This window comes from Medicago truncatula, chromosome 8 (genome assembly GCF_003473485.1).
Source record: "Medicago truncatula cultivar Jemalong A17 chromosome 8, MtrunA17r5.0-ANR, whole genome shotgun sequence".
Taxonomy (NCBI): Eukaryota; Viridiplantae; Streptophyta; class Magnoliopsida; order Fabales; family Fabaceae; genus Medicago; species Medicago truncatula.
The window spans coordinates 35,010,768-35,037,143 of record NC_053049.1 but is presented as its reverse complement, the minus strand read 5'-3'; the positions used below and the strand labels follow the sequence as shown (position 1 = coordinate 35,037,143).

General features: G+C 33.2%; 3 protein-coding genes across 6 annotated transcripts; 2 read left to right on the top strand and 1 right to left on the bottom strand.

Moving 5' to 3' along the window:
• Positions 1-3,162: 3,162 nt before the first annotated feature.
• Positions 3,163-5,886, top strand: LOC11410295 (50S ribosomal protein L7/L12). 3 transcript variants are annotated; one of them, XR_003007569.1, is made up of 3 exons: positions 3,163-3,883; positions 4,907-4,976; positions 5,424-5,886. XR_003007569.1 is itself a non-coding variant. In XM_024771940.2 (2 exons), exon 1 carries the CDS (start codon positions 3,292-3,294, stop codon positions 3,877-3,879), a length of 588 nt encoding a protein of 195 aa, XP_024627708.1. In that variant the 5' UTR covers positions 3,164-3,291; the 3' UTR covers positions 3,880-3,883; positions 5,416-5,886. The 3 variants fall into 3 exon arrangements, 2 of the variants coding, with proteins under 2 accessions (XP_024627708.1, XP_003629385.1); XM_024771940.2 differs by lacking the exon at positions 4,907-4,976 and having other exon boundaries at positions 3,164-3,883; positions 5,416-5,886; XM_003629337.4 differs by lacking the exon at positions 4,907-4,976 and having other exon boundaries at positions 3,167-3,883.
• Positions 5,887-6,662: 776 nt separating this feature from the next.
• On the bottom strand, positions 6,663-10,623 carry LOC11408264 (protein transport protein Sec61 subunit alpha). Its single transcript, XM_003629336.4, has 7 exons — positions 10,464-10,623; positions 9,712-10,079; positions 9,020-9,247; positions 8,527-8,881; positions 8,317-8,444; positions 8,066-8,201; positions 6,663-7,217 (listed from the first exon to the last, which is right to left on the bottom strand). The coding sequence occupies exons 2-7, from the start codon at positions 10,053-10,055 to the stop codon at positions 6,978-6,980; spliced, it is 1,431 nt and encodes a 476-aa protein (XP_003629384.1). The 5' UTR covers positions 10,056-10,079; positions 10,464-10,623; the 3' UTR covers positions 6,663-6,977.
• Positions 10,624-15,589: 4,966 nt separating this feature from the next.
• On the top strand, positions 15,590-23,615 carry LOC11418997 (folate transporter 1, chloroplastic). Of its 2 annotated transcripts, none has more exons than XM_024772064.2 (11): positions 15,590-16,030; positions 16,125-16,201; positions 17,869-17,945; positions 18,289-18,382; positions 18,844-18,937; positions 19,643-19,716; positions 21,586-21,699; positions 22,616-22,687; positions 22,817-22,837; positions 22,938-23,005; positions 23,288-23,615. In XM_024772064.2, the coding sequence occupies exons 1-11, from the start codon at positions 15,913-15,915 to the stop codon at positions 23,418-23,420; spliced, it is 942 nt and encodes a 313-aa protein (XP_024627832.1). In that variant the 5' UTR covers positions 15,590-15,912; the 3' UTR covers positions 23,421-23,615. The 2 variants fall into 2 exon arrangements, with proteins under 2 accessions (XP_024627832.1, XP_003629383.2); XM_003629335.4 differs by having other exon boundaries at positions 15,592-16,030; positions 21,589-21,699.
• The last annotated feature ends 2,761 nt before the right edge of the window (positions 23,616-26,376 follow it).

Genomic DNA, 26,376 nt, shown 5'->3' with positions numbered 1-26,376 from the left:
AAAGGACTTAAGTGGCACGAAAAAAACTTAAATGACTAATTTAATAAGTTGGATCGAATTCATATGATAAAAACTTATGTAAAAATATATAAACACATAAGTAATAAATATTTTAAATTTTTTGAAAGAAAGCGATAAATATTTTTATAAATGTAGTTTATAATTGGGTAAATTCTAAGGTGGGGACTCAATTAAGATTGATTCAATGGTCAAGATTTATTGAAAAAAATTGAGAACATCTAAACATTTTCACATACAATCTTGTCCCTATTATATTTCTCATCTTATTCAACTCCTAATTCAAGAAGATGCTTGCAGAAAACATCCGCATCCATCAAAAATGAAAAAGCAGAGACAAGAAAGTGACAAGATCACCATTTCTTTCGTCAACATTTTCACAGCGTTACAAAATGAAAAATTAAAGTCAAGGTTGATAATTATAGTGTCAGAAGAGAAACTCCTGAAATTTGAAACTTTAATATTTGATGATAAAAAACGGACGCTACTAAGAATAATGTTAGGTTCAACACACAAACAAATAAATTGAAATTTAAAATTATTCATATGAACATTACAAAATCCATTTGCTTTCTTTTTGGTCTCAACAAACGTATATAAGAAAAGAGAATTAATTAAAGCGTGTACATCTTTTAGAAGAGTAGAATTTTTGCAAACACCTATTAGTTACAATTCTTTAATTTTCAGCGAACATTTACGCAATTGCAATTGACGGGATGCAGATGAGGAAGACATAAGAGCATGGTTGTGTGTGAACATGTGTTGATGGTCTCATTTTTTCTTTTAATAAATCTATATCATTAATTAGATTTAATGGTATTTTTGTCTTTGTTCACCGGTGAGGGGCTTAATTGAACCATCGCGCTAGAATTCACCTTATAATTGTGGTGAAAATCAAATTAAACGTGTATTTCTCAAAAATAAAAACAGAATAAAATAATAAAAATTTAAGGAGCAAATAGTCACTTTAGTCCTTGACAAAGAAGTCCCAAATTTTGCACTTTCGTTATCACTTTAGTCATTGATATTAAATAATTATGTTAAGGAGTAAACCCTCGTTTAGGTCCCTGAAAGTGTCCCTCGCTATCAGACCAGTCCCTCGATCAATTTAATGAATCAAAAACTCCCCCAATGTACGTTATGTTAGTCAAATGCATCCAAAACGTTAACTTGATGTTAACGGTGCTGATGTGTCCGTTATCCTTGCCACTTCAACCACATTGTTCGCCTTCCACGTAGGCAGGGACGTAATTGCATGGGATAACAGACATTGCAACAAGCATTTGAGTCCCTCCTTTATTCTCACTCTTCTTCTTCTCTCCTCATCAAACAAACAATCTGCAACCTCAATTCCAAACCCTAAAACCCAATTTTCAATCCCAAATTCTCCTCTCTCATTTTCAAAGTTAATACCAAAATTGAATTGAGTTTGAATATTGTTGGAGGTTGGGAGATGTACAGGAACACCATGGACAACAAAAAATATTGGAGTATACTGACGATTAGGAACATGATTTGGGGATTAATTTGGTCTATGGATTAATTTGGTCTATTCTTTCTTGCTTTTCCCTTCCCAGTTCATCTTCCTTCATCACCCATACCATGATCATCTAAATCCATAAAACTTTATCTATCAATAATTTGTATCAATCCCAATTTCTTCGTAGATTCTCACCCCAAAATTTTTATTACACATAAATTTTCAAAAGCATTCATTCACTCCAATTTCTAATAGACCAAGAAAAAAATTTGGGTTATTTAAAATTGATTTAAAAATTTGTTGTTGTTGTTCTCCTCTAAGCTTCTTGATTTTGTAGAGTTCTTTTCATTTAGAAATTTTGAATTTTGATTATTATATGCTTTAGTTTTTGGATTTTGAGTGTTTGAAAGTGAAATTTGGGATTTTGTTGTTGTTGTTTTGTTAGGTGTGTTGATGCTTGATGGAGGTTTTAGAGAGGGAAGAGGAAGAAGATGAAGATTGAACTTTGTTCATCTTTTTCCAGAAGATATAGAGTTCTAGCGTTCATTTTGGTCCCCGTCTATGTGGACATTCCAGCAAGCATTTGATGTGGCAAAAATTATGGACACATCATCAGATTTAACACCAAGTTAACGTTTTGGATTAAATTGACTGATGGAACTAACATTGAGGGAGTTTTTAATAATTTATGTTGATCGAGGGACTGGTCTGATAGCGAGGGACACTTTCAAGGACCCAAATGAGGGTTTATTCTTATGTTAAGTGATGATGTGACACAGGTTTTAGGATGACATGCCATATGATGTGTCACATGGACTAAAGTGATAGTAGAAAATGATCATTTTAGTCCCTTGACCAAAAATGAATATCCCCGTATTGAATCTCAAATTCCTAAATCCCTAAATCTCAAATCGCTAAATCCTTCAATTTCATCTAATTCTCTCTTTTGTTCAAAATCATTCTTCCATTAAATACCAACTTATTGTAAGATCTTGGACTGTGAATATTTACTATCAGTTAGGTCTCTGACAATAAACACGTACTCTCACTAAGGTCCCTGATAGTTAACTATTATAACACTTGCCAAAATGTGATGTGTCCAAATGTGGTGCAATAATTTAATTACTTTATGTTTGACCTTTATGTAATGACTTAAGAGTTATATTATGGAAACATTTTGGTATTCAATTATGGAATCATTTTGTCAGATGTTGCAATACTTCCTTCATGCTTCTTGCGATAATGTTTTATTGTTGTCGGTAGGTAACATTATGTTAAACTAACAACGCGTCAGAGACCTAGAGTACGTGTTTACAGAGATTTAATTGATATTAAGTATGCACAATCATGGATCTAACAGTAAGTTAGTGTTTAATAGAAGATTAATTTTGAACAAAAGAGAGAATTAGATGGCATTTAGGGATTTGAGATTCAATTTGAGGGTATTGATTATTGGTTTAAGGATTAAAGTGACCATTTTCTACTTTCGCTTTAATCTCTATAACATAACATATGTCATGATATCGTAAAACATAGAGTATGTCACATCATCACTTAACATGATTATTTAAACGTCAGAACTAAAGTGATAACGGAAGTGGACACTTTAGCACTTCTTTGTGTATTTGCTAAGTTTAAGCAATACCGGAAGGGCTAAGAAGGTAAAAACACATCACCATCGTCTTCGTTCGTATATAGGGTTTATGCACGAAAATCAATCACGAATTTGAAATCACTCAAAACCATGAAAAACAGAACAACCCACTATTAACATCTGTCCACCACCGTCAACAATGAAGTTTTCACGTTTCCTACAATTCTCACATCTCCGCAAAACCCTAATTCAAAACCCTAATTTCCTTTCTCCCCAAATTCCAAAACCCTACATCATCCCCCCAAATCCAAAATCCCATTTACGCAATTACAACACCGATTCACCGAATCACGAAAATGTATCAGCAATCGTCGAGGAACTCGCAGGATTAACGCTTATCGAAGCAATGGATCTCGTTGAAGTGATGCGAGAGAAAAAGGGAATCAACGAGCTTCCGATTATGATGTTGATGGTTCCTGGAATGGGAATAAGGGGAATGCCGAGGGGTGTGGGTGGAGGGAAAGGGGGTGGTGGTAGTGAAAAGGGAGGTGAGGTGAAGAAAGTTGAGGAGAAAACGGCGTTTGATGTGAAGCTTGATGGTTTTGATGCTGCGTCGAAGATTAAGGTTATTAAAGAAGTTAGGAGTTTTACTAGTTTGGGGTTGAAGGAAGCTAAGGATTTGGTGGAGAAATCGCCTACGCTTTTGAAGAAAGGTGTGACGAAGGAAGAGGCCGAGGGGATTATTGCTAAGTTGAAGGAGGTTGGTGCAAAAGCTTCTATGGAATAATGAGGTATTAATTTGTGTTTATGTGGATAATCAGAGATTAATTTTGTATATACTTGTGTGTGTGTGTGTGTGATATATAATCTATGTTTTGTGTAGAATGGAGTTATAGTATGTTTTGATTGAATGACACTGACATCGGAAATCAAACATGGCATTGACATACTGACATGTAGGCACATATATGATTTAAGAAAATGATTGTGATTGAATGTAATGATGTATGTTTGTGCTAGACATTGGTACGTGTTGAATACTAGAGAAGCATTCAATCTGAACTTCTGAAGTGTTCATGTTATATAATTGCCCTTCAAATTGTTGTTTGTGGTATATTGAGAAATTTGTTCAAGATGTGTCTTTGATAAACAGTTTAATTAAAGGTGTATTCGATAAGCTATTTTGGAGAGTTTTGGGCATGTTATAAGTTATTATTACATGGGTATCCAAACACTAATGTAAGTATTTATGTCATGTGATAAGCTATGGTAAACTGTAAATAAGATATTCCGAACTCTTTGCTGAACTGATATAGAAGAGCTAGTGTCACTGAATTCTTGTTACCGTGCTTCAATATATGATATGATTTATAGGAAAGGGGGTTTCAATATATATAACAAGGAATTAGCAAGCATCTAGGTAGCTTGTAAAATTAAAGATGAATTTTAGGTACTAAAACCATCGCTTGAGGCTTATCTAATGATACTGTTTGATGTAAGATGCCGAAAATGAAATCAACATTAGGGAGTGAACTTGTTGCTTATGTAAGGTGAGATATCCTTGTATGTATTTGTCATCTGCATTTGTTAGCCTCAGGTGGAGAGGTTGTGTTTAATTGAATAGACATAGGATGGGAAGGTGGATCATACTCTAGTTCTGTAGTTAGATACACACATTGTCTGAAGTTTAGGATACTCTTGCATCTGAATATAAATTAAATAATTTGAAAGCAACATAAAGAGCTGCACTCTTTTTTCCTTGACTAAGGTTTGTGGCTCTTTGACGTAGTTAGTTATACAATGACTACTTGTAGGGGAAGAAATGAAAAGAATGCAGCATTGTTCTAACAACAACCAAAAATTGAAGCTCTTAGGTTCAGTGGGGTGAGCTAATCCTAACTAATGTCTATCTTTTTTGTATTTGTATTTTTACAATGTTAACTTGATCCTGCATAATAGTGTGACGTTTACTTTAAACAAAAGGAGTTAAGTTTTGGATGATTGGTAGTCATTGTTGCCTAGCAATAGTTATGTACCGAAAACTGTGACAGCATAAAGTAAAATTTCAAATTTGCTATGTGCATTACAACTTACAATTACAAACAAACTAACATTTGTCTGCCATGTGGGAACATAAGCATCTCATCTTCTCTATTTTTTAACCTTGCATGTTCTCTATGTTTATATGCATGTCTTGAATCCTGATAATAGGGAATAAAGCTATCATATATGTTTATAATCATCTCATGTTCTCTGTGTTTATGTGCATATGCTAAATATTTTTGGCAATTTCAATTTCTAACTGGCATTTTAATATTTGGAGTTGCCTAGGAAAAAGCCGGGATGAAAAACAAAACATGGCGAAGAGGTTTCGTTTTTGTAGCAGCCAGTGCCTCTCACCCAAGTTTCCATTGTCACTGAAGGTCTTTTCATAGTGCAGAGCTGTTATATTTTGTTGTATTTGAAAACTTTGTTCAGCTCATTATACTCCGTCTCCCCCCTTTTCATTTTTATTTTTCCCGTGTATCAGGCCCTTTTTGCACTAAAATTTATTGATAGTTTTTTAACCAATGTTGTAGAATTGATTTATGATGGTGGAGTTTTAGACCCATTGGATGTCGACTGAACTACAATAACCACACAATCATGTGTAATGAATGAGCAACTGGAATAGGAGTTGCAACCTACAACCTGATTACAGTCCCTTCTTTAACTTCTTTTGGTTGTGTTCAATTTTGTAAAACTGATATTACCAGACTTTTTCACTGTTCATGTTGTACCTCATTTCCGTTTATTCCCATCCTTTTCATGATTGTTGATCAAGCTAATGAAGCACTGGCGTTGTATGAAAAAAAAAGAAAAATAAAACTAATAGCCACAGCAGCAATTGTGATAATATAAAGTATACGCACGTCTCGTAATATCAGCCACATTGTCTTGTGTTGCCAATCCCCTTCATCTTCCATCCCGTTAAACCATTTCATTAAAATACACCTTAATATTTTCTCCTCGAAAACGTTAATGTCCCCATCTTTGTGGTTTCCATCCCGTCAACTCCCACGAATAGAACCTTATCATCGACGATCACCACATCCCATAATCCCCCGCCTTTGAAGCATGCAACCATTAATTTGTCTATCACTGGTAAATATTACCCTGTCTGCTCTATCACGTGAATTGTTTATTTTAAAGGAACGATGTCGTTGTGTGTGGAATATTTCAAAAATTGTTTATAGAAGTCAAAAATCTTCAATCCATGGGAGAGTCCTAGGAAAATATTTCAAAATTTTTTATTTGTAAAAAACTTTCTTAAACAAAAATGAAGTTGCACAAGTAGACCAATCTATGGTAGATCAAATAGCCTAAAAGCTACCGTGAGTATGATCCAATAATATTTTTTTCTTTCAATAAAACTATACTTTTTCAAAATTATTTTATACATAGTTTTAAAAATAAAACAATCAAATACGAACTTTTTTAGTAGCAAGTCAAAAGGCAATTTATGGATTTAAGCATTGCTGGGTGAGTCGAGTTTCATCTGCATCAGAACCCTGTTTTTTTGCTCTGGCATTATAAAAGATAACAAAGCTCTTTCAAAGGTCATGTGAAAACTACCACCATGGCAGCACTCATGGATAATTATACCACACACTTGGGCTCCTTCCATAACTAACCTGTCTCACGTTTAACCTATCGGATCAGACTTCATGTGTTCAAGGAAAACCACACGAACGATTTGAGAAAATCCAAACAAAAAAAATACTATGATATGTTTAATTCCTCAGTTGATAAAATATGCAAAAGAAAAAACTACTCTTTGTCTTCAACGATCTAAAGTACAGTACAAGGGTAAGTGCCAAAACAAAAGTGATTGCTTGGCGGAACTTAGAAACCAAAGAAGCCAAGCTCACTGGCTCTTTCCTTCTCAAATGTTTCAAAGTACTGATAGATGATCGTTACTGCAAGCAAAATCCCCGTCCCTGAACCTATTGCTCCCATAAAATCTGCCAACACTGTCAGAGCACCAATACAAATGCCTCCGAATGCTGCAGCAGTGGGGATGTATCGGTTTAGCTCTTTCTGCAAGTTCGATTCACGGTGTCCAGGCATCACCATTTGTTGTTCCTGCAAATTCAAGAACATGTATCAGTTCAAATTTAAAGACCCAGTATAGCAGATATTACACACTCAGATGAACTTTTTAATACAAAGATGAAATTTCCATATTAATAAAACAGAGTTCCCAGCAACAAACTCGGTATCAAAATCGAAGTTACACAAACTATTGACCTAACTCTGAACCAACATCAAAAACTTCATAAAACAACACAGAAAAGTGGCATAGAGGAAGAAGACATTGTTGCATACACTATGGATAAATAAACAGACATATTGGTTTCTTACTTTAACGATCCCAAGAAAAATTTGGAACAGAACTCAAATCAGTAAAAGCTAAAGTCGTTAACTAGTGCCTGTTCTAAACTAACCAACTCATATGGTTCCTGTTCTGGAATACTCCTGACAAAGCATATATGAGATAACTTGCAGGAACATGTTTAACTCCAGCAACAATGACAGACTGTAACTAGACATGCACCTCCAGCGGGCCAGTAAATGGCCCAGCACTGGCCCGGCTACAAGTATACTGGCCTTTAAAGTTAAATTATAAACTTATACTGGTTTGAAAGTTTCTTAACCCAAAGTATTGTTGGTTTCTAAGGAATGCTTAAAACCCAAGTCTAGCTAATATTTTGCTACATATGTAAGTATTATATCACGTCAACAGGGAAATTCCAATGGCTAAAAGCATCATAAATGACCCTGCTTATCACCAGGTGAACCTTCTCTAATAATTAAAAGCACAAATATTGGAGATAACAGGCTCATTAGACATTATATTGCAAATACATTATAGATTTGGGAAAAAATAAAGGCAAGTTGAAAAAATAATTGCTAGTTAGTACTTAGTATACCTTCAATTGCTTTGCAACATCCCTAGCAGATGAACCAGAGACCTCAATCCAAGTTTTAGAGAACAAGGCACATGCAGATAGCATAAACACAAGATAGAACAAAGCATGGAAAGGATTGGCTGCCATATCAGCTAAACTGCAAAATATTTGCAGCAAAAGAATTATATAAATGGTGGAAGCTTTATACTAAATTAGTATACAATAAAAGGCATGTGGATTATCATAAGTATAATTTGGAACATGTCTCTTACCTGGAAGGTGCAGTGATATAGTATGCAATACCACCAACGGGAATTGAGTGACCACCTCCATATTCAGATTCCTTCCATTTCCCCAACAGATTTACGATGAAGTTTCCACTGTACTTACGGTGGAGAAGCTGAACAATTACACTAAGATTAGATTGTTACAACATAAAAACCAAAAATGCTAAGGCCAACCTATCATAAAACTATTATTACCTGGGAGATAAAGTAGAGATTGGAAACAAGAGCAGACTGTAGAATAATGGGCATGTTGGAGGTATAGAACAGTTTGATTGGATACGAACCCTGCTGTCCACGAGCATTCTTTGACCTTACAGGCAAAACCACACGGAAACCTTGGAAGTATATCACAATTAGGAAGATCAAGACAGTAGCAAGGAGATTTGTCACATTGGGAAGATTCTGCCGGTAAAATGCCTCACGAAGAGCACGAACCTTGTCTGTTCTAGTTATCAACAAATGGAACAGAGCTATAACAGCACCTTCAAACTCAGCTCCACGTCCACTGTTAATGGTGGTGGGACTAAATGCCTTCCATATAATGTTTTCACTGTAAAATAACAAGAGAAATTCTTCCAAGATTTAGATAAAAGGTAATATGCCCTGGTGGTTAATAATTGCTACAAGACAGCAAAAATTTCAAAGACTAAAGCTGGATATATTTTATTAGCAGAGACTAAACACCTACCAGATATTAGTCGCTATGAATAGGGAAATTCCCGAACCTAGACCATATCCTTTTTGAAGAAGCTCATCTAAACAAATCACAATAATACCCGCAAAAAAGAGCTGGACAATGATGAGGATAGCATTTCCAACTCCAAGTTGGCCCACACTACCATACATCCCTGAAAGAACATAGGCAACTGCCTCTCCGACAGCTATCAAAATACCAAGTAGCTTCTGTGCTCCGTTTCTGCCATAGAAAAGGTATTTAAATCAATATACAGTTTATAACACGACCTGCCACCCTAAATAGTGTAAACCTCATAAAGACAACAGATACAACATGACATGTACCAAATAAATCATATATTATACCCCCTTTAAATGAAGGAATGCATGTCAAATAGACAACCACTGCTAGCAGAAGTGTGAGAAACTAGGTATGATTTAATCACATCGATTTCTGATTTAACATAATGTAAACACATAACTGATTCTGTTGAATAGATTCAATTGAGCATGCTCAGCAATCATGTGATCGCTGTAACAGGTAAACTAGATATAACAGCAATAAACCATACACACGTGTGATAGATCCTAGAGTAGGATATACTCTGATAACACAAATGTAAAACCAGCTAAAATTACTGACGTGGGTTAGGAAATATAAGATGTTGATTAAAGAGTAAAAGTTGTACAAAGAAAGACACTTACAAAAGGGCCCGATCCTCTCGCACATTGTTGTCCACTTCAATAATCTTTGATCCAGCCAAAAGCTGCATGACGAGCCCAGAAGTGACAATAGGAGTGATTCCAAGCTCCATGACAGTTCCACGGTTTGAAGCAAGGATAACACGCATCCAATAGAACGGATCTGCACCTGTTGTCGAGTGTATCCCATATAGAGGAAGCTGACTGCAGACCAAGAAAATGAAAAGAGAGATCACAGTATATATGACCTTCTCTCTAAATGGCACTTTCCTGTCAGCAGTCTGAACTTCAGGAAGGAACGAGAGAAACGGTCTTACTAAGTGAAGCACCCTAAACCCACCACCCATCTTATCAAACTATGTCAATTCAACCTGCATCACACATCAAAATTCAAAATTCATACATTTAAGACCCAGCTGTTTCAGATTTTTCATGGAAATCTTATTTTATTGAACTCAAAAATATCAATTTCCGATGTAAAGTTCCTCAGATGAACTGAAAAATTTTCAAGACACTGATTTAGCCTTAATAGCTACATGCACTGAATTAAATTAACACAGCGTAATCAAACAAATCTAATATGGATTTATTCATCAGATTATTCAGACAAAATAATGGAGCTAGACAATATAATCGCATGCAACAGAGGTAGATCTGGTTTCAAACATTCAAGAGCAAAAAAAAAAAAATTGAAACCCTAATTTGGACATGCAGAGAGATTAATAAAACTAAATAAAAATAGAGAAAATGAAAACCTGAGAGAAATTAGCAGAACGGGAAGACGACGAAGATCCCGGTGAGTGGAGAGATATAAGAAATAGTCCCTCCTTTTCCTTTTAATTTGTAGTCAACTGTTATAGAAGCAAAAACAAAACTGAATAGGAAATTATATTAAAATTAAATATCAAAACAAAAATTAAAAAGGAAATATTTTTTATTGCGACCAAAATGTATCTTCTATACTATACCAAAAAAATATCTTCTATACTTACCACCATATACAAAGACAATACGTAGTTTTACTCGGATCTTTTTAATTAATTAAACTCTTAAACAAATTCAACTATAAGAATATATATTACTATTTTGTTCATGTCATTTGAAAATATAAGAATTTATATTATATTTGTTTTATTTTTTATATCATTGAAAAATATATGTATAATTTGTTACAATATTTTTTTGAATCATAATGAAATTAAATCAACAAAAGTAATTCATCTCGCACAAATTAAGTTACAAAGTTAATGTCTGGTACCAAAAACAAACAAAAAACACTACAGACAAAAAAAAAAAAAACTACTACAAAACACTCATGCATAGTAAAGGGTGCCGCCACCGGTCGATATAATTGAAGGCGAAAGTAGGCATTTTAGTTTTCGACCAAGCAAAAGACAAATACTTAACGTTGTCCAATAAATGCGCCAAATCGTAAGCATTGTGGGGAAAAAATTTGTTGTTTCTTTCCTTCCAGTCAACCCAGCAGCCGGCGTGCCAGATCACTTGGAGAAAATAATGAGTAGACTGTTGTAATCCCGCAAAATGTCCAAAATGATGAAGATGTTATCGAACAAATTCAGGAGGCGTAAAGGTAATACATATCCCTGAAAAACAAGGTGCCACAAGCTACCTAAGAAGTCACAATGAATGAATAATTTATTACAATATTAAAAACGATTTGTTTAAAAAAAATATATTAAAAAAAGATAAATATATTTTTTTTTGTGGTGACCGGGGTTCGAACCTTGAACCTTGCATATTTTATGCATTGTCCATACCAACTAAGCTAAACTCACGAGGACAAGATAAATATAGTTTGTTACAATATGAAAGTGCAAAATATATATTATTTACACTATAATTTTAATTAAAACCAAAATAATTGCAAACAACAATTTCTTTTTTTTGGACCAAAACAAAGTTAACTATTATCATTAATCAACCAATGTTCAATAAAAGAAGGATAAGATGTAAACAACAATTTCTAAAAACTAATCTTTGTATTTTATGGGCACTAGCAAAAGATGGTTGTGTCCGTCTTTCCGCTTTTTTTTATTGTAATAAAGTGCGTAAATTATGAACAATGTTTATATGAAATTTTGATTAAAATTATAAGTACAAATATTTGTGACTTTCAAATTGTAAAAAATCCAAAAAAAATCATGTTTATCTTTTTCTATAACAACAATAATTTAACAAATATAATTACCTCAAAAAAAATTGACAAATATAATATAATTTTTTTATCAAGAATCCTTATTTTTTTTAATACCACCAAAATATGAGATTAATATAGAAAAATGTATTTAAGGGTATAATTGAAATTATAAAAAATCTAATCCAAAATCTATATCCTCTTCATATATAATATTGATAATATTGTATTTTATTACATAAATTTTATAAAAAGTTACTACCATTTAAAGTTATTAACTAATACCTTAAGAACACCTGTTAACATTTTCTTAGATTAAAACAATAAAAAGTGCGAATATATGAAGTCGAAATATCATACTAGTTGAAATATTTTTTTATTAACTTACACCTCATATATAACATAACATATCCAGTCAAAGAAGAAAAAATGCATATTAGCATATATTACATGTAATTATGAAACAGTCAAGCAACAAAAGTAATTATGAACTCTTTCGAATAAAAGTATTATGAATTTTAATTAGTTAGGTTTTTTTAATAAATAATTTTTTTACTAATATAGTTTAAATATTTATCATTAACTAATTTGTGAGTTTTTTTACGTGAGAGAACAAAAGAGAAGGAAACAAAAATAAGATAACCAAGTATTAACAAATAATTAGGGTTGAAAATAAGTTGAGTCGGATCAAATGTATTTGAGCTCGACTCGACTCGATAAGGATTGATTTAATTCGAAACTCAACTCGAGTTTGAAATGAACTCTTTTATAAGTTTGAATTCGTCTCGTTTAAATTTCACGAATAGTATGTTCGACTCGTTGAATTTTGGATTGTTTATTCAAATCATATAATTCAAAAGTCATATAATGGCTAAATTAATCAAATGGTCCCTCAACTAATTACGAGTTTTCATTTTGATCCTATAAGTCTTAAAATCGTCATTTTGGTCCCTCAACTTTTGCTCCGTTGTTCAAAAAGGTCATTCGCTGTTAACTTTAACTTTAAATGTCTAAAGTGGAACACAAAAATGGTGGTCCACCATAAACCTTATTAATTCTTTTAAATTTAACCGTTCGATTTTTTTTATAAAAAAAGAGACGGTTGGATCATGAAGTACATTATAGCTTATGGTATACCATCAGTAGCTTATTATTTTCTTCAAAAACAAACACAACACCACACCAAAGTTCTTCCTCTCTCTCTTTCTCGTGTAAAACAAAACCAGAGAGAAGTTTTCTTCTCTCCACCATTGTTGCCACCATGCTACCCCCTTCCAGAGGTCTTAGAACTGCCATCCGAGGTCGTATGACCAAACCAAAACCACCATTAAATTCCTCTCTTCTTCCTCTTCAAAAATCACCCATTCATTTTCTAGATCTGTGAAATTTCAAAAACCCCTATCATCACCTTCTCTCTTGTTTTCCGGCCACTGCGAGCTACAATCGGAAAAACTAAATTCATCATCTTCTTCCTCTTGAAATCCTTAACAAAACTCGTAAATTTATTTTGCGACCTAAGTGGCTTAGTTTATGACCACCGCACTGGAGTTCGCGACCACTGCACCGGAAAAGTGATTCACAATTATTTACTTCTCTTCTCTTCTTCTTGGTCTCATCTCTTCAACTAATCTGGAAAGTCGGTTATTTGTTTCTGCTTGTGTGCTCATCTAGGTGCTTTGGATATTGGTGTTTGGATCCATCGATGTTTGAATCGAATAAAGCTAGTAACGTTGACTGTTCGTTTGAGGACTAGTTTTACGCTAAATGTGGGAATTTGAAATTGGCGAAAAGATTATTCGATTCGATTCTGAGTGCATGTTGTAATCATGGAGAAATCAATTAGCTGAACTTGCTGCTGAAAAAGTGTTGCATTTAGATAATCACATTCACAGTGGAGTTTATGTTTTGCTTTCTAATTTGTATGCAGTATTTGGGAAACATAGTGATGCTAGTTTTATTGCTTGTTGGGTCTGTTAGTGCCAATGTGTTGCTATGAATTAAAAAGATGTGAATGAGAATGGTGCCAATGTTGTTGGATCTGAAGTGATAATGGTGGAAGAATTAAAAAGATGTGAATGATTTTAGATTTTAGATTTTCTGGGTTTTTATTTTTTATTTTTTTATGAATGTTCTTGAAGATTGTATGAAGATGTTGGGGAAGAAGATGAAGAAATGGAAAAATGATTAGGCGTCGTTTCTTTTTTTTTTCTTTGAAAATGGGAAAATGGAAACAAAAGGAAAGAAAAATGATAAAATTTATGTTTTTTTTTTTTTTCTTTTTGGGTTTTTTTAATATTTTTTATGAAGAAATTGGCAAAAAAATAAGCTACTGATGGTATACCATAAGCTATAATGTACTTCATGATCCAACCGTCACTTTTTTATAAAAAAATCAAACGGTTAAAATTAAAAGAATTAATAAGGTTTATGGTGGACCAACATTTTTGTGTTCCACTTTAGACATTTAAAGTTAAAGTTAACAGCGAAGGACCTTTTTGAACAACGGAGCAAAAGTTGAGGGACCAAAATGACGATTTTAAGACTTATAGGATCAAAATGAAAACTCGTAATTAGTTGAGGGACCATTAGATTAATTTAGCCTTTTTTTTTCAAGGAAAGGTCAATTTATAGATCTTTGACATAACAAGTTCCTCACCAACACAACATTTTAAGCAAACACACAACAATATTACATATCCATAGATTAACAAAAGGAGTCCGACTAACAAGCCTATTTTGATTATAAATAAAAAATTGATTATTTTCATCAATGTTGATTCCCACCAACATGTTTTGAAAAAATAAAATAAAAAAAATAATATTTCCGCCAATGTTGATTCCTATTTCCTACCATGTTTTGATCCAACATATGTCATTATCCTACCAATATTGATCAATTTCTATACTAGGATTCAGTTTCAACAAGCATCATTGCTTATTTCCACCAATATTGATTCCTACCCTCTTTTGATCGAACATAATTGATTATCCTAGATCATTCAAAACAAAATGAAGAAAGAAGTGAAATGAAGAGCAAACTTATGAATAGAATATAAATTATAGAGGTAGAGAAAAACTTTATCTATAAAGTTGAGTGACCATCGAAACCATAAAATGAGGAAGAAATAATGATGATCTCTAATTACAAAAATAATTTAGTTGATGATTCAAAAGGAATTGCAAAGAGATAAGAAGTATAGGGTTGGGAATAGGTCAGACCAGGCCAGGCTTTGATAGGCCTGAGCCTGGCCTACGAAAAAATTTGCAGGCTTGAGCCTGGCCTATGGCCTTTCATATGCCTATTATTTTGGTCTGGCCTGGCCTGAAAGCCTATTTACAGGCCTACTTACTATTAAAGTCACTAAACATTCCATTTTATCTACTTTTAAATAGGCTTAATAGGCTTCAAAGCCTATTCCAGTGTAAGATTTGTCTATCACTATAAGGCCTTAAAAACATATTTCACTATAAAGCTTTAAAGCCTATTTAAAAAGTCTACTATGAAGCCTAACATGCATAAATAGGCCGGCCTATTAGGATTCACAGACTTTTTTTATAGCCTAAGTCTGGCCTATTTACTTAAATAGGCTTTTTAAAAAGCCTAAGCCTAGCCTTTTTAATAAACATGTCAGGCTTAAACAGGCCAGGCCATAGGCCCCTGTAGGCCGGCATGACCTATTCCCAACCCTAAAGAAGTATCTAAATATGGAGAAAATGAGTGGAAAGGTTTGGAACAATGATGACATTTAGGGTGGGTAGAAGGAATTCTTTCCCATCATAGGAAAGTAAATATTGACCATTAGATAAACTAGAGATGTATTTCTGTTAACCCAAATATATATATACCACATTAATGTATGAGAATTTCTCTTTTTGCAAAGAGTAGTATTTCTGTTTGTACCACGTTTTTGTTGTGAAGGAGGCAGCACGAGAGTTCAGAGAGAAGTGATCCCAAAAAAGACAAGCTTTACCTTCTTTAATCTGAGTTGAGAGTCGCGTTCTCCATTGAACTGAACGACGTCGTTCTCTACCAATTCAAATCTTCACATATGTCAACGGAACCTTCCAAGCAGTGGCAATGGGAGAACGCCACTGCCGGCGCCGCCGCTGGATTCGCCACCGTCGCCGTCATGCATCCCCTCGACGTTGTCCGAACTAGGTTTCAAGGTTCTCTCACTCTTTCTCATATCGATCAATTTTTTTCTTCCATATTTCCCCTACCTTCTATTCAATTTTTTTTGAAGCATTGCTTGATTCGCAGTTAACGATGGTCGAGCCTCTCATCTTCCCAGTTATAAGAACACTGCTCATGCCATTTTCACCATTACTCGTATCGAGGTTTGTGCTTTTCTGCACTTCAACAATCACCAAATCACTTGTTTCGGTTCATAGTTTTTGACTATCACAATATATTACAATTTTTTTTTTCTTCCGACAATGCTGATATTCAAACTGGGAACTTTGTGTGTGTGAGTTTTGTGAGGTCAATTTCGTCTACGGATATAAAAATGTTCCAATTTTTAGAAAATAGAATTGCCTTTGATGCTAAACCTGCTAGGTATCAATTGACGCTTGCTAGCATAGCTCATTTTTCAGGATCAATGTTATAAATGGTATATATTTGATTAAGGGTGCATTTGTTTCAGTTTACAAAAAATAGACTTGTTACAAAAATCTAGAGATTTTAAAAAAAAATTTGATGCTATTTTTGTTTACTACCTCTAAAAATCACTTTTTTTATTAAAAAAAGATTTTTAACTTGTTCATGTGTTACCTCCTTGTTTTTGAAAAAAATAGATTTTGAGAAAAGCTAATCCTAATGGTTTCCGGTAGTAGTGACTAGTGAAGATTAAAGAGAAACTCAATAACATCCTTGTTGCTCATAGTGATCCCAATGGAAACTGAGTTTTGGAGACAAATTGTATCAAGCTAGGAAAGATGGGTAGGACATGCATACAGGCACCACGTTGACATGTAACATAATAACCACAAATTCTAAGTTATAATGAATACTTCGTTGTTTCACGAGTCAGCATTAGTCATTTTAAAATACTACTCCCTCTGGTCACATTTATAAGCAACTTTTGCTTTTTGAGATTCATTAAATAAACGATGTATCTGGACTATATTATATTCCAGATACATCAGTTATTTAATGAATCTAAAAAAGCAAAAGTTGCGTATAAATGTGACCGGAGGGAGTATCTTTTATCAACTAATGGGAAATCCTACTTATATTAGCACTAAAATTAACTAAACCAACACCATTATTAACACTAAATCTGAATTAATCTACAACGGCTAGAAGTATCCAATATGATATGTGCCTAACACAGTGTGTTTCAGAAATCACCGGTGTTGTGTCTAGGCTGTTAGTAGTGCCCTTTATTGTGACGCTCATTTGTCCTTGTTGGCTAATGAATGTTAACTCAAGTCTTTAGATTTCATTTTTAACCTCATGCTTGTTCTTATTTTGTGAGGGTCACCTCGTGTGTCAATAGTTGTTATGTCTGTTGCTAGGATCATAAGCTTTGATGTCCTCTGTTTTCACTTTATAATTGACGGGTTTCGTGTTAATAACTTGATATCTCTTGCAAATTACAATAGGGGACTGTTAGTAATATGACTCATATCTTAAGGACCTGTGTTAGAAAGAAGCCTAGAGATACAATTTGGCTTGGGGGATAAGTTATATAATAGTAGTAATTTGTTTATTTAATTTATTATAGGCTGCTTCTTTGGAGACTGGTTGGTAGGGAGAGACTAGGCTCTTGAATTCCCAGGGGACTCTTATCATTTTCATCATTTCCTTTGTAATTTACAGTTCAGTGTAATTTTATTCCTCTATTGTAAGGATTGCTGAAGTTATACCAATAATTAAGAAGCCTTTTCTGTGTGTTTAATTTAAATACTAACCATTTCTATCGGAGAGAAACTTCTGCTCTAGGTACTTTGTGTATGTCATAGAAGAATGTTCTACTTATGTACCGTGATTTGTCTTGCAGGGATTAAGAGGGCTATATGCAGGCTTTCTTCCTGGGGTTCTTGGGTCAACTTTATCATGGGGTTTATATTTCTTTTTGTAAGTAGCAATTTTAATCCTCAAAGATAATTGTATTGAGTAAAATTCTAATCTCTCATTTTTTCTCTCGGTTTGAGAGAATGATATTATATTAGGATACCAGACTCTTTATTTTTGCATCTGATGTTTGTGAATGTAGTATAGATCTTCTCTGTTTGTACAATGTGACCTTTTATAGAACCTGGTAGTTTAACTTGACACAACTTTTTGGGGAAAATCACAATTTTTTATTATTATTATGTCAAAGGATTGTCCCTCCTTCTCTTTTTTCACTTCATTGGTTAATTTCCTAGAAGGTCAAAGACACTCAAAGTCATCATCCCATTTTTTTTTACAACTGTAGCTATGAGAGAGCTAAACAAAGATATGCTAGGAGCAGAGAGGAGAAGTTGAGCCCAGGTCTTCATCTTGCCTCAGCTGCGGAAGCAGGAGCTTTGGTGAGTGTTCAAAAATATAATATTATGAATGGGCATCCACACTTATAATTCATAATAAGATATTTGGATAGATAATATGTTGTTCAATCATGCTAGCATTTTGTTGTTATTTGTTGTTGAAGCTTTGAGTAAAGTCTCAGCATCTCCTTATGTTTTGCATTTTTTTTTTTTATATCTGTTGGGCTCAAGAGTGACAAGAAATGATACAATGAAGTGGTTTTCACAAAACTGTATTAGATGTATTTCCCAATGAATGTTCTTGCTTAAATAGTATGCGTGGATGGAACTAACATGCTTAACTGTACTACTTTCTTATCTATGCACATCTATTTAAGATATTGCTTAGCTTTAATAGTTGGATGTGTAGGAATGCAAAACCAACCGAACATACTGTGGTACATTCCTGAATGGTGTCAAGATATGAACCTGCAATCATTTTAATTTCCTTCACCTATTGTCAGGTTTCCTTGTTCACAAATCCTGTTTGGCTAGTGAAGACAAGATTACAGCTTCAGACTCCTATTCATCAGACACGGCCATACTCTGGGCTATATGGTGTGCTCTCCATCTTACACTATCTTTATATTATGAACTGTTCACTTTTGGGTTAATTTTCATGATGTTCATGTCTTTTGTACTCTGGCTCTAGAAGTTAGCTATAATTTAATAGCTTAATAGTTATCTTTTACTCGCAGACTTTCTTAATCTCAATCACCTTACCCAAACTGAGCTAGAAATTACTATTTGTATGTTGAAAGATAGCTCATTTTCACTGACTGGTTCAATTGGAGTCAGAGTATCTTGTGGGACATTTACCCTTATCCAAAATAGATCGTGGGAGAATTTATATTTGAGGAGTGCTAGCAAAACACTTGAACACATATACTTTCCAACACACTCTTTTATTGGTTAAAATTCATGTGGGTTCTACAAAATCATGTCGACACACATAAATTTGGTGGAACCCCCATGAACTTTAACCAATAAAAGAAAAAGTATTGAAAAATGTGTGTTAAAAAGTGTGTTGCTAGCATTATTCTTTATATTTGTATCAATACTATGTATTAAAGCATCTATATTTAGTCACTAATTACTACCTGGTATTAAGCATACTCATTCATCCCATCCCTTTCAAGTTTCAACCACAGAAAAGCTAAACCATGATAGTCACAATATATTTTGCTTATTGTGGTTATATTCGCTATCATACGATTTGCTAACCAGCCATGACATTTTTTTATCTGTAAAATAAAATATCAGATGCATTTAGGACCATAATGAGGGAAGAAGGATTTAGTGCACTTTACAGAGGGATTGTTCCTGGTCTATTTCTGGTATGTTGTGCTGGCTTTTGTTATCTTTCCTCTCAATCTTGGCACTAAAATTATTAAACATTTTAACATGTGGAGTTGAGCTTAAATAAAAAGTAAACGGTCTTAAAAGGAAAAAAAAGTGAAAAGATCAATGGACAACTAACGTTGAGCCAGTTGCAACTAGCTACCGTAACTCTTCAATTCAGCCCATAAACTATCAGAAACCTCAAAATAGATTCTTCCAATGAATTACCGTCAACTTACAATTGGAATCAGTTTATCTTGTATTTTCATACGGTCACTAACACCTGTTAGCATAATTTGTCTGTTGTGCTGAGCTGGTTACTATTATTATATTATAGTACACACACTCATCATTATACAATTTGCTAACCATTCACAAAATTTCATTTTTTAAAATTAAACAGTCATGCATTTAGGTCCATTATGTGGGAAGAAAGATTTAGTGCACTTTACAGAGGGATTGTTCCTGGTTTTTTTTTTCCTTTCTGGTATGTTGCTTGCTTTTGTTATTCCTTTAATGAAAGATTAAATATAATATGCGGAATTGTGCATAGATAAAGATAAAGGTCTTTCTTTTCCAATCTTCATTTAAATGAGACATAAGAAACATCACAGTGGATCCTTCATTCATAGACACCAGAAACATCACAGTGGATCCTTCATTCAGTTTCTGTTAAATGAGGGATAATTTATTTTCATGTGATTGTCTCGTGATCACCAACACATGTCATTGTATGACTTGGTCATATCGTATCCAGCAGTCACTCATATTCCATGTTATAAATAGATTACACACTCTACACAATATCTCTCGATATATTTGGTAACAAGTTTTTCAAAAAAATTAAAAGTCATGTGAACAAGCTCGCGACCTCTATCGTTATCAAATATCTTGTTAGTGATACAAAACCATTCATGAACCTCCCCACCACTACCCACCTAACGATTGAAGATTTTAGGAGAGTTGGTCCGTGACATGGAATTAGAGCCTCTGATATTCAAGTGGTTGATGATCCCTGCTGCTCTCACTCTTCTAATAAAAACGATTGTATTGTATCATAGGATGGGAAGTATAACTTCTACCCACTCAAGTGTATTCATTACCCTTTTCTCTATTCAATTTTCTCTTGCTTTTTGCATGGTAATGTGTTGATAATTATTTAGACAGATAATGAAAACTGATGAATGAATGCGAATTATTTTTCGCTTTTTGCTTCATGTCATCTTGAGATATGGTGTTCTTTAAGAGTATGCACGTTTGTATGATGAAGGTTGAACTTTGAAGCCGTCAAAAGCTATGAAGCATGAGTACAAACACTACTAATGTCCAAAATACAGGACACCGGCATGATAAACACACACACACACACACACACACACAATTATCATCACATGGATAGTTTGTGGAAAATTACATTTCAAGAATCACTGTCCAAAACATTTATAATTTAGGAACATTTAGTCTTAGCAGTGTAATTAACAATATACAAAGAGAAATTCTATAAAGCCCATTCAGAAATGGATGGTGTTAAATTTACTAGTAAGTGAATTATCTGCCTGTCATTCAATGTGATTCATTGGGTGGATTTCACATATATTTATATTTGATAACATGGAATTTGTGGATGAAAATTTAATTAATAAAAATCTATACCTTATGATGATTTTTCGCAGTAGTGTTTTAGTTTTGTTATTTGTCAATTGTCAAGCTTTCTATAGTGTATGTTATTATATCTTCTGACACCATTATTAGTTTTTAAATCTTGATGGCTACTGACTGTATTAAGTATTGACAAAATCATGTATGTTACTGTCTTCCTGTTGTTTTTAGAGGTCTTCCTTTATTTTGATTTTTGTGCGCTTCAGCAGGTCTCTCATGGTGCTATTCAATTCACAGCATACGAAGAGCTTCGTAAAACTATTGTTGATTTGAAGAGCAAGGGAAGTGACAAACAACATCAAAACCCTGATCAACTCTTGGTAAGTTAATGGACCTGATAACCCACATGTACTGGACAATTTACATATCTTAAATGATTGTTTGGTGATTGGCCTTTTTGGTTACCTGTATAGCCGAGTCTTGTTCCCATACATCATTGCTCCAGATTGGTAGAGCAAAGTGACACATTTCCAGAATATGATCCTCCGTGGTTGTTGCTCGTATAAATGTGATAGTGGATACCTAGAACTTTGACTAGATCATAAGCTGTCTTGGTCGTGATATATTTAAGCAGATATTAGCTGCATTAGTTAGCTTAATAAATAATAACTATTTTGGTGCTTGAATGTTCATTAAAGCATGTTTGTGAAAGAGTTATAGAATTCTTGATGAGGAATGTGGATCAAATGGAGGGTAGTCCAGTTGTCAGGTATAGAGTAAAACGAATAAAAACTATAAGCTGAACTGTTAAGAAAGATTTAGATTTAAATAGTTTGTCATTATACATGATTTATGATAGGATATTCTTGTCACTGGAACTATGCAGTTGGGTTCACCTTGTGGGAAAGAATTTGCTGTGAAATACAACACTTGTGATGAAACATATTGGCTCTTTTATCGGTCCACCATACTATTTTGCGAAATTTCTTAATAAGTTCAAATTAATGCATTGAAATATTACAACAACCATTCCTTCAGGTTTTATGGCTTTATTATGTTGTTAAAATGGCTACTTTGAATTCTGGGACATTTTAAATGAAAGAAATGTAGCTTTATGCATATCTTATATTTCATTTGTGACAAGCTCATGGCTTTTTGAGTCTTACTCTTCGCATCCTGCCATAGGGCTATTTAATGCTTATTATTTCATTTGAATATTATATGCAAATGCAATTATTCAAGGTCTTTTCCAAGATTTGCAGTTGCAATGTTTTGATATTTTATTCGTTTCCCCAGAATTCTGTTGATTATGCTGTTCTTGGAGCAACATCAAAAGTTGCTGCAATACTCCTAACCTATCCATTTCAGGTACGAATCTCTGCCCCCTTGTCTTTTGAAGGAGAAAGATTTGGACTCTACTGTCCTTGAACATAATACATCAATCCTAAAAGAAGTTGCTTTCTCATACGGCATACTGCCTTTTTTCCTCTCTTTCAGGTTATACGGTCTCGTTTGCAGGTACCAGAGTGTGGTTGGAAGGATAGGGATAATACCTAATGCTTATCTTTTAATCGTTTATCTTTCTCAGAGCTGAACTGAAACTTCTTTCTCTCTGCAGCAACGACCTGGTGGTGATGGGATACATAGATATATGGACAGTTGGCATGTTGTGAAAGAAACTGCACGGTACATATTATTAAAACCCATTTAGATTTATTTTGTATCTTTTCATTGACAAACAAGGAGAGGTAAATTGGGTTAAGTATGATATTATGATAAATGTTATTGATAACTGCATTTCTTAGACCTTGGCAACACAATAGGTTGACTCTCGTGTAATGCTACTACCAATGAATTATAAAGACTAATGTTATTTTTGTATATCCATATTCCATATTTGATACACTCTTCATAGTTTCAAATTGAGCCAATCTTTTGTGTATAATTGATTATGTTCTGTTCTTGCAGATTTGAAGGTGTCCGAGGTTTTTACAAGGGAATCACACCAAACCTCCTGAAAAACGTTCCTGCTTCGTCAATAACATTTATTGTTTATGAAAATGTTCTAAAATTACTTAAACTGGCTAGAAGGAATGACTGATCATTTTCCTATTAATTCATGATTTATTTTTTCTTTCTCTTTTTTGGTGTTAGTCTCCTCTGATTTGATATTTATAGCATTGAATAATCAATAATTTTTCCCATCACTTTTTAACGATGGGTTGCTACATACTATGTGATCCAATAATGCGAATACTTGTAATTTTATCAACGAAATTTCTTTACCTTTTTGTAATCTGATCTTGCCCTCACATATGTTTTAGTACCTGAAGTTACCGTACATGGGCAAAAGATTGTACGTCATTTTAAGTTTAACCTTATGGGAGAAATATTTCATTTCCTTTGAATCGTTAACTTGAATACATAGTAACGGTATTTATTTTATGTGAGAACATAAATGGAATAAGAGGACAATTTTCATCCAGGATCTGTTTCTGGAAATATTAAATTCACAATATAAATGAAAAAAATGAAGTAAATCTTGATAGTTTATATGCAATTGACTGGGAAGAAACTGTTATACAAGTTATTGTTTACCCCAGAGTAGCATGCCTTTTTTAAATATTGGCAAATTAGTAGTTATGTTAGTTTCTAGAGATCAAATCCGGACCTCCTACCTACTACTCAACACTCCTTTACTGGTCTCGACTTACATTATTTTGTAATACCAGTTAAGAAAACCAAGATAATACTTCCGTTGAAAAACCAGCGTCTTGTTTGGTGGACAAAAAACTATTTTAATATTTTATACAACTTGTATTTGGGGCAACATGTTATGTTGTGGTTTAGTGAGTCACATAAATTTTTGTTTTTGTCATATCGTTTGTCCTCCAGTTTTATAATAAAACACAATATAATTGTAGTTGTGATGTTATATCCTTATTTTTTAGCGGATCAAACACATCCTAATAGTAACAAATAGAACAAAACTAATGTCATGTATTTTAGTTTTTATTTTATTTTTAATAAACCACAATATTTGACACGATTAGAATTTTAGCACTCAAAACATTTTACAGGGCCAAACAGATGAATGTTGGGTGACTCTCTCGAACATATTCCTTTAACACACTCCAATCGATTTAATCCACATCTTCTCCATGTTTTTATTTCTTTACATGGATCTGGTTGTACAAGTTGAGACACAACCTTGCATGAAAGAAATAAGCTGAGAGATAACTCTTAATCCAATAGAATGAAAGATGGAAAGACCAAGGAGGGAAACATAATGCATTAACACAGACGATAGTCTTTTGGAGATATACGACAACATCCATGACGTACGTACAAAAATGTGGTAGAGCGTGTTGTCTACGTGAAGAAAGGAAGGGGTTTTATATACCCAAATGACGGTATTTAAATGGCCTATGGCTCTGTTTGGTAAAAATAGCGGATAGCTGATAAGCTAGCTGATAGCTTTTAGCTGATAAGCTAACTGAAGTGTTTGGTAAAAACAGCGGTTCAACTAGCTGATAAATGTAAAATGACATAAAGGGTATTCTTAATTCATAATAAAAATTATATCATTAATTTAAGTATTTGTAATTTTGTAAACTAATTTTTCTTTAAAAAAAATACTTTAAATTTATTAATTTAATATATCCTATGTATTATAAATTAAATTAAATTTTATTCACTAAAATTTTATCTTATATTTATTATCATTTAAGTGTTTCCACTTTATAAAAAAAATAACATTTACCTCAAAAACAAAAAAAAAGGTAGCACTAATAGAGTAATACTAATAACAGAGAATAAAGAAAATAACACTTACCTCAAAAAAAATAAAAAAAGTAACACTAATAGAACAATAGTATTTTGTTTCGTAAAAAAAATGAAGGTATATATTTTTTCAAAAAAAAAAAAAAAGGTCAGCTGATATATTTACAAAAATTGAAATAAAGGGATAGTAGTCTTTATTACGTAACTTATTATAAAAATTATAATGGATAAAAATACAATTTAAATGAAATAATAAGGGTAAAATTGGAAGAAAAAGTGAGAAGCTATAAGCTATAAGCTCAAACGCTACTTGGAATAACTTCTGAAAAATAGCTTATAAGCTCGTGAAATAAGCTATAAGCTCATGGTGAAAAAGTGTTACCAAACAGAGCTTTTTTTGTCAAACGAGCTTATAAGCTATAAGCTAAAAGCTAAAAGCTACTTTTTGGGGTTAACCAAACAGAGCCTATATGAACTTTATAAACTCTGGTTCAATTGTATTTTTTACACATTGCCACAAAATACACTGTAACTTCGTATCCTTTCCATTGCTTGATCAAGTTATTCCATATACGCAATACACAATTTTATGATAGCCATGCGAAAATACATCAATGCATGTAATAATCTTTTAAAGATGAAACAAAACAATCATGACAACCAAGTTAAAAATAATTTGTCAAAACAAGAACAAAGTTAAAAATAAAAAATGAGTAGTCAATATCGACTAAATAAGTTCAACAGTTTCTGACATGAGCTACATCAATCTCTCACATTTTCCTTTTGTTCTTCGGGAGCAATAATTGAAATTAATAGTTTGAGCTATCAACTGAATTTACCTCATCGAGTTTATCAATCTTTTCATTATGAGGGAGTAAACAATGTAACAATATTAGCAACACACTCGTGAACATGTTCTAGATCTAGTTTGTAAATGAGGTGCTGCTGAATGGAATTACCTCCTAGCTTTTGAATGTAATTGTCCGACACAAATATCTTTGTTAAGCCTAACACAATCCCACAAAATCAGTTTGTAAGATAAGGATTACCCCACACATAATACATTGTCATGTTATCTATTTCCTCTAATTCCCCTTTTAGAGTTATAGTTTGGTTGTTTTTGTAATGTAAATCTAATTTTAAAATATATTAAAAAGTATATTTTGGTAATTAGTAATTACACATCTAAAAAGCAATTTTGATGAAAATTATTAATAGGGTTAATTGTACAAATTGACCCTCTAATATACACATTGTTTGAAAAATGATCCTGT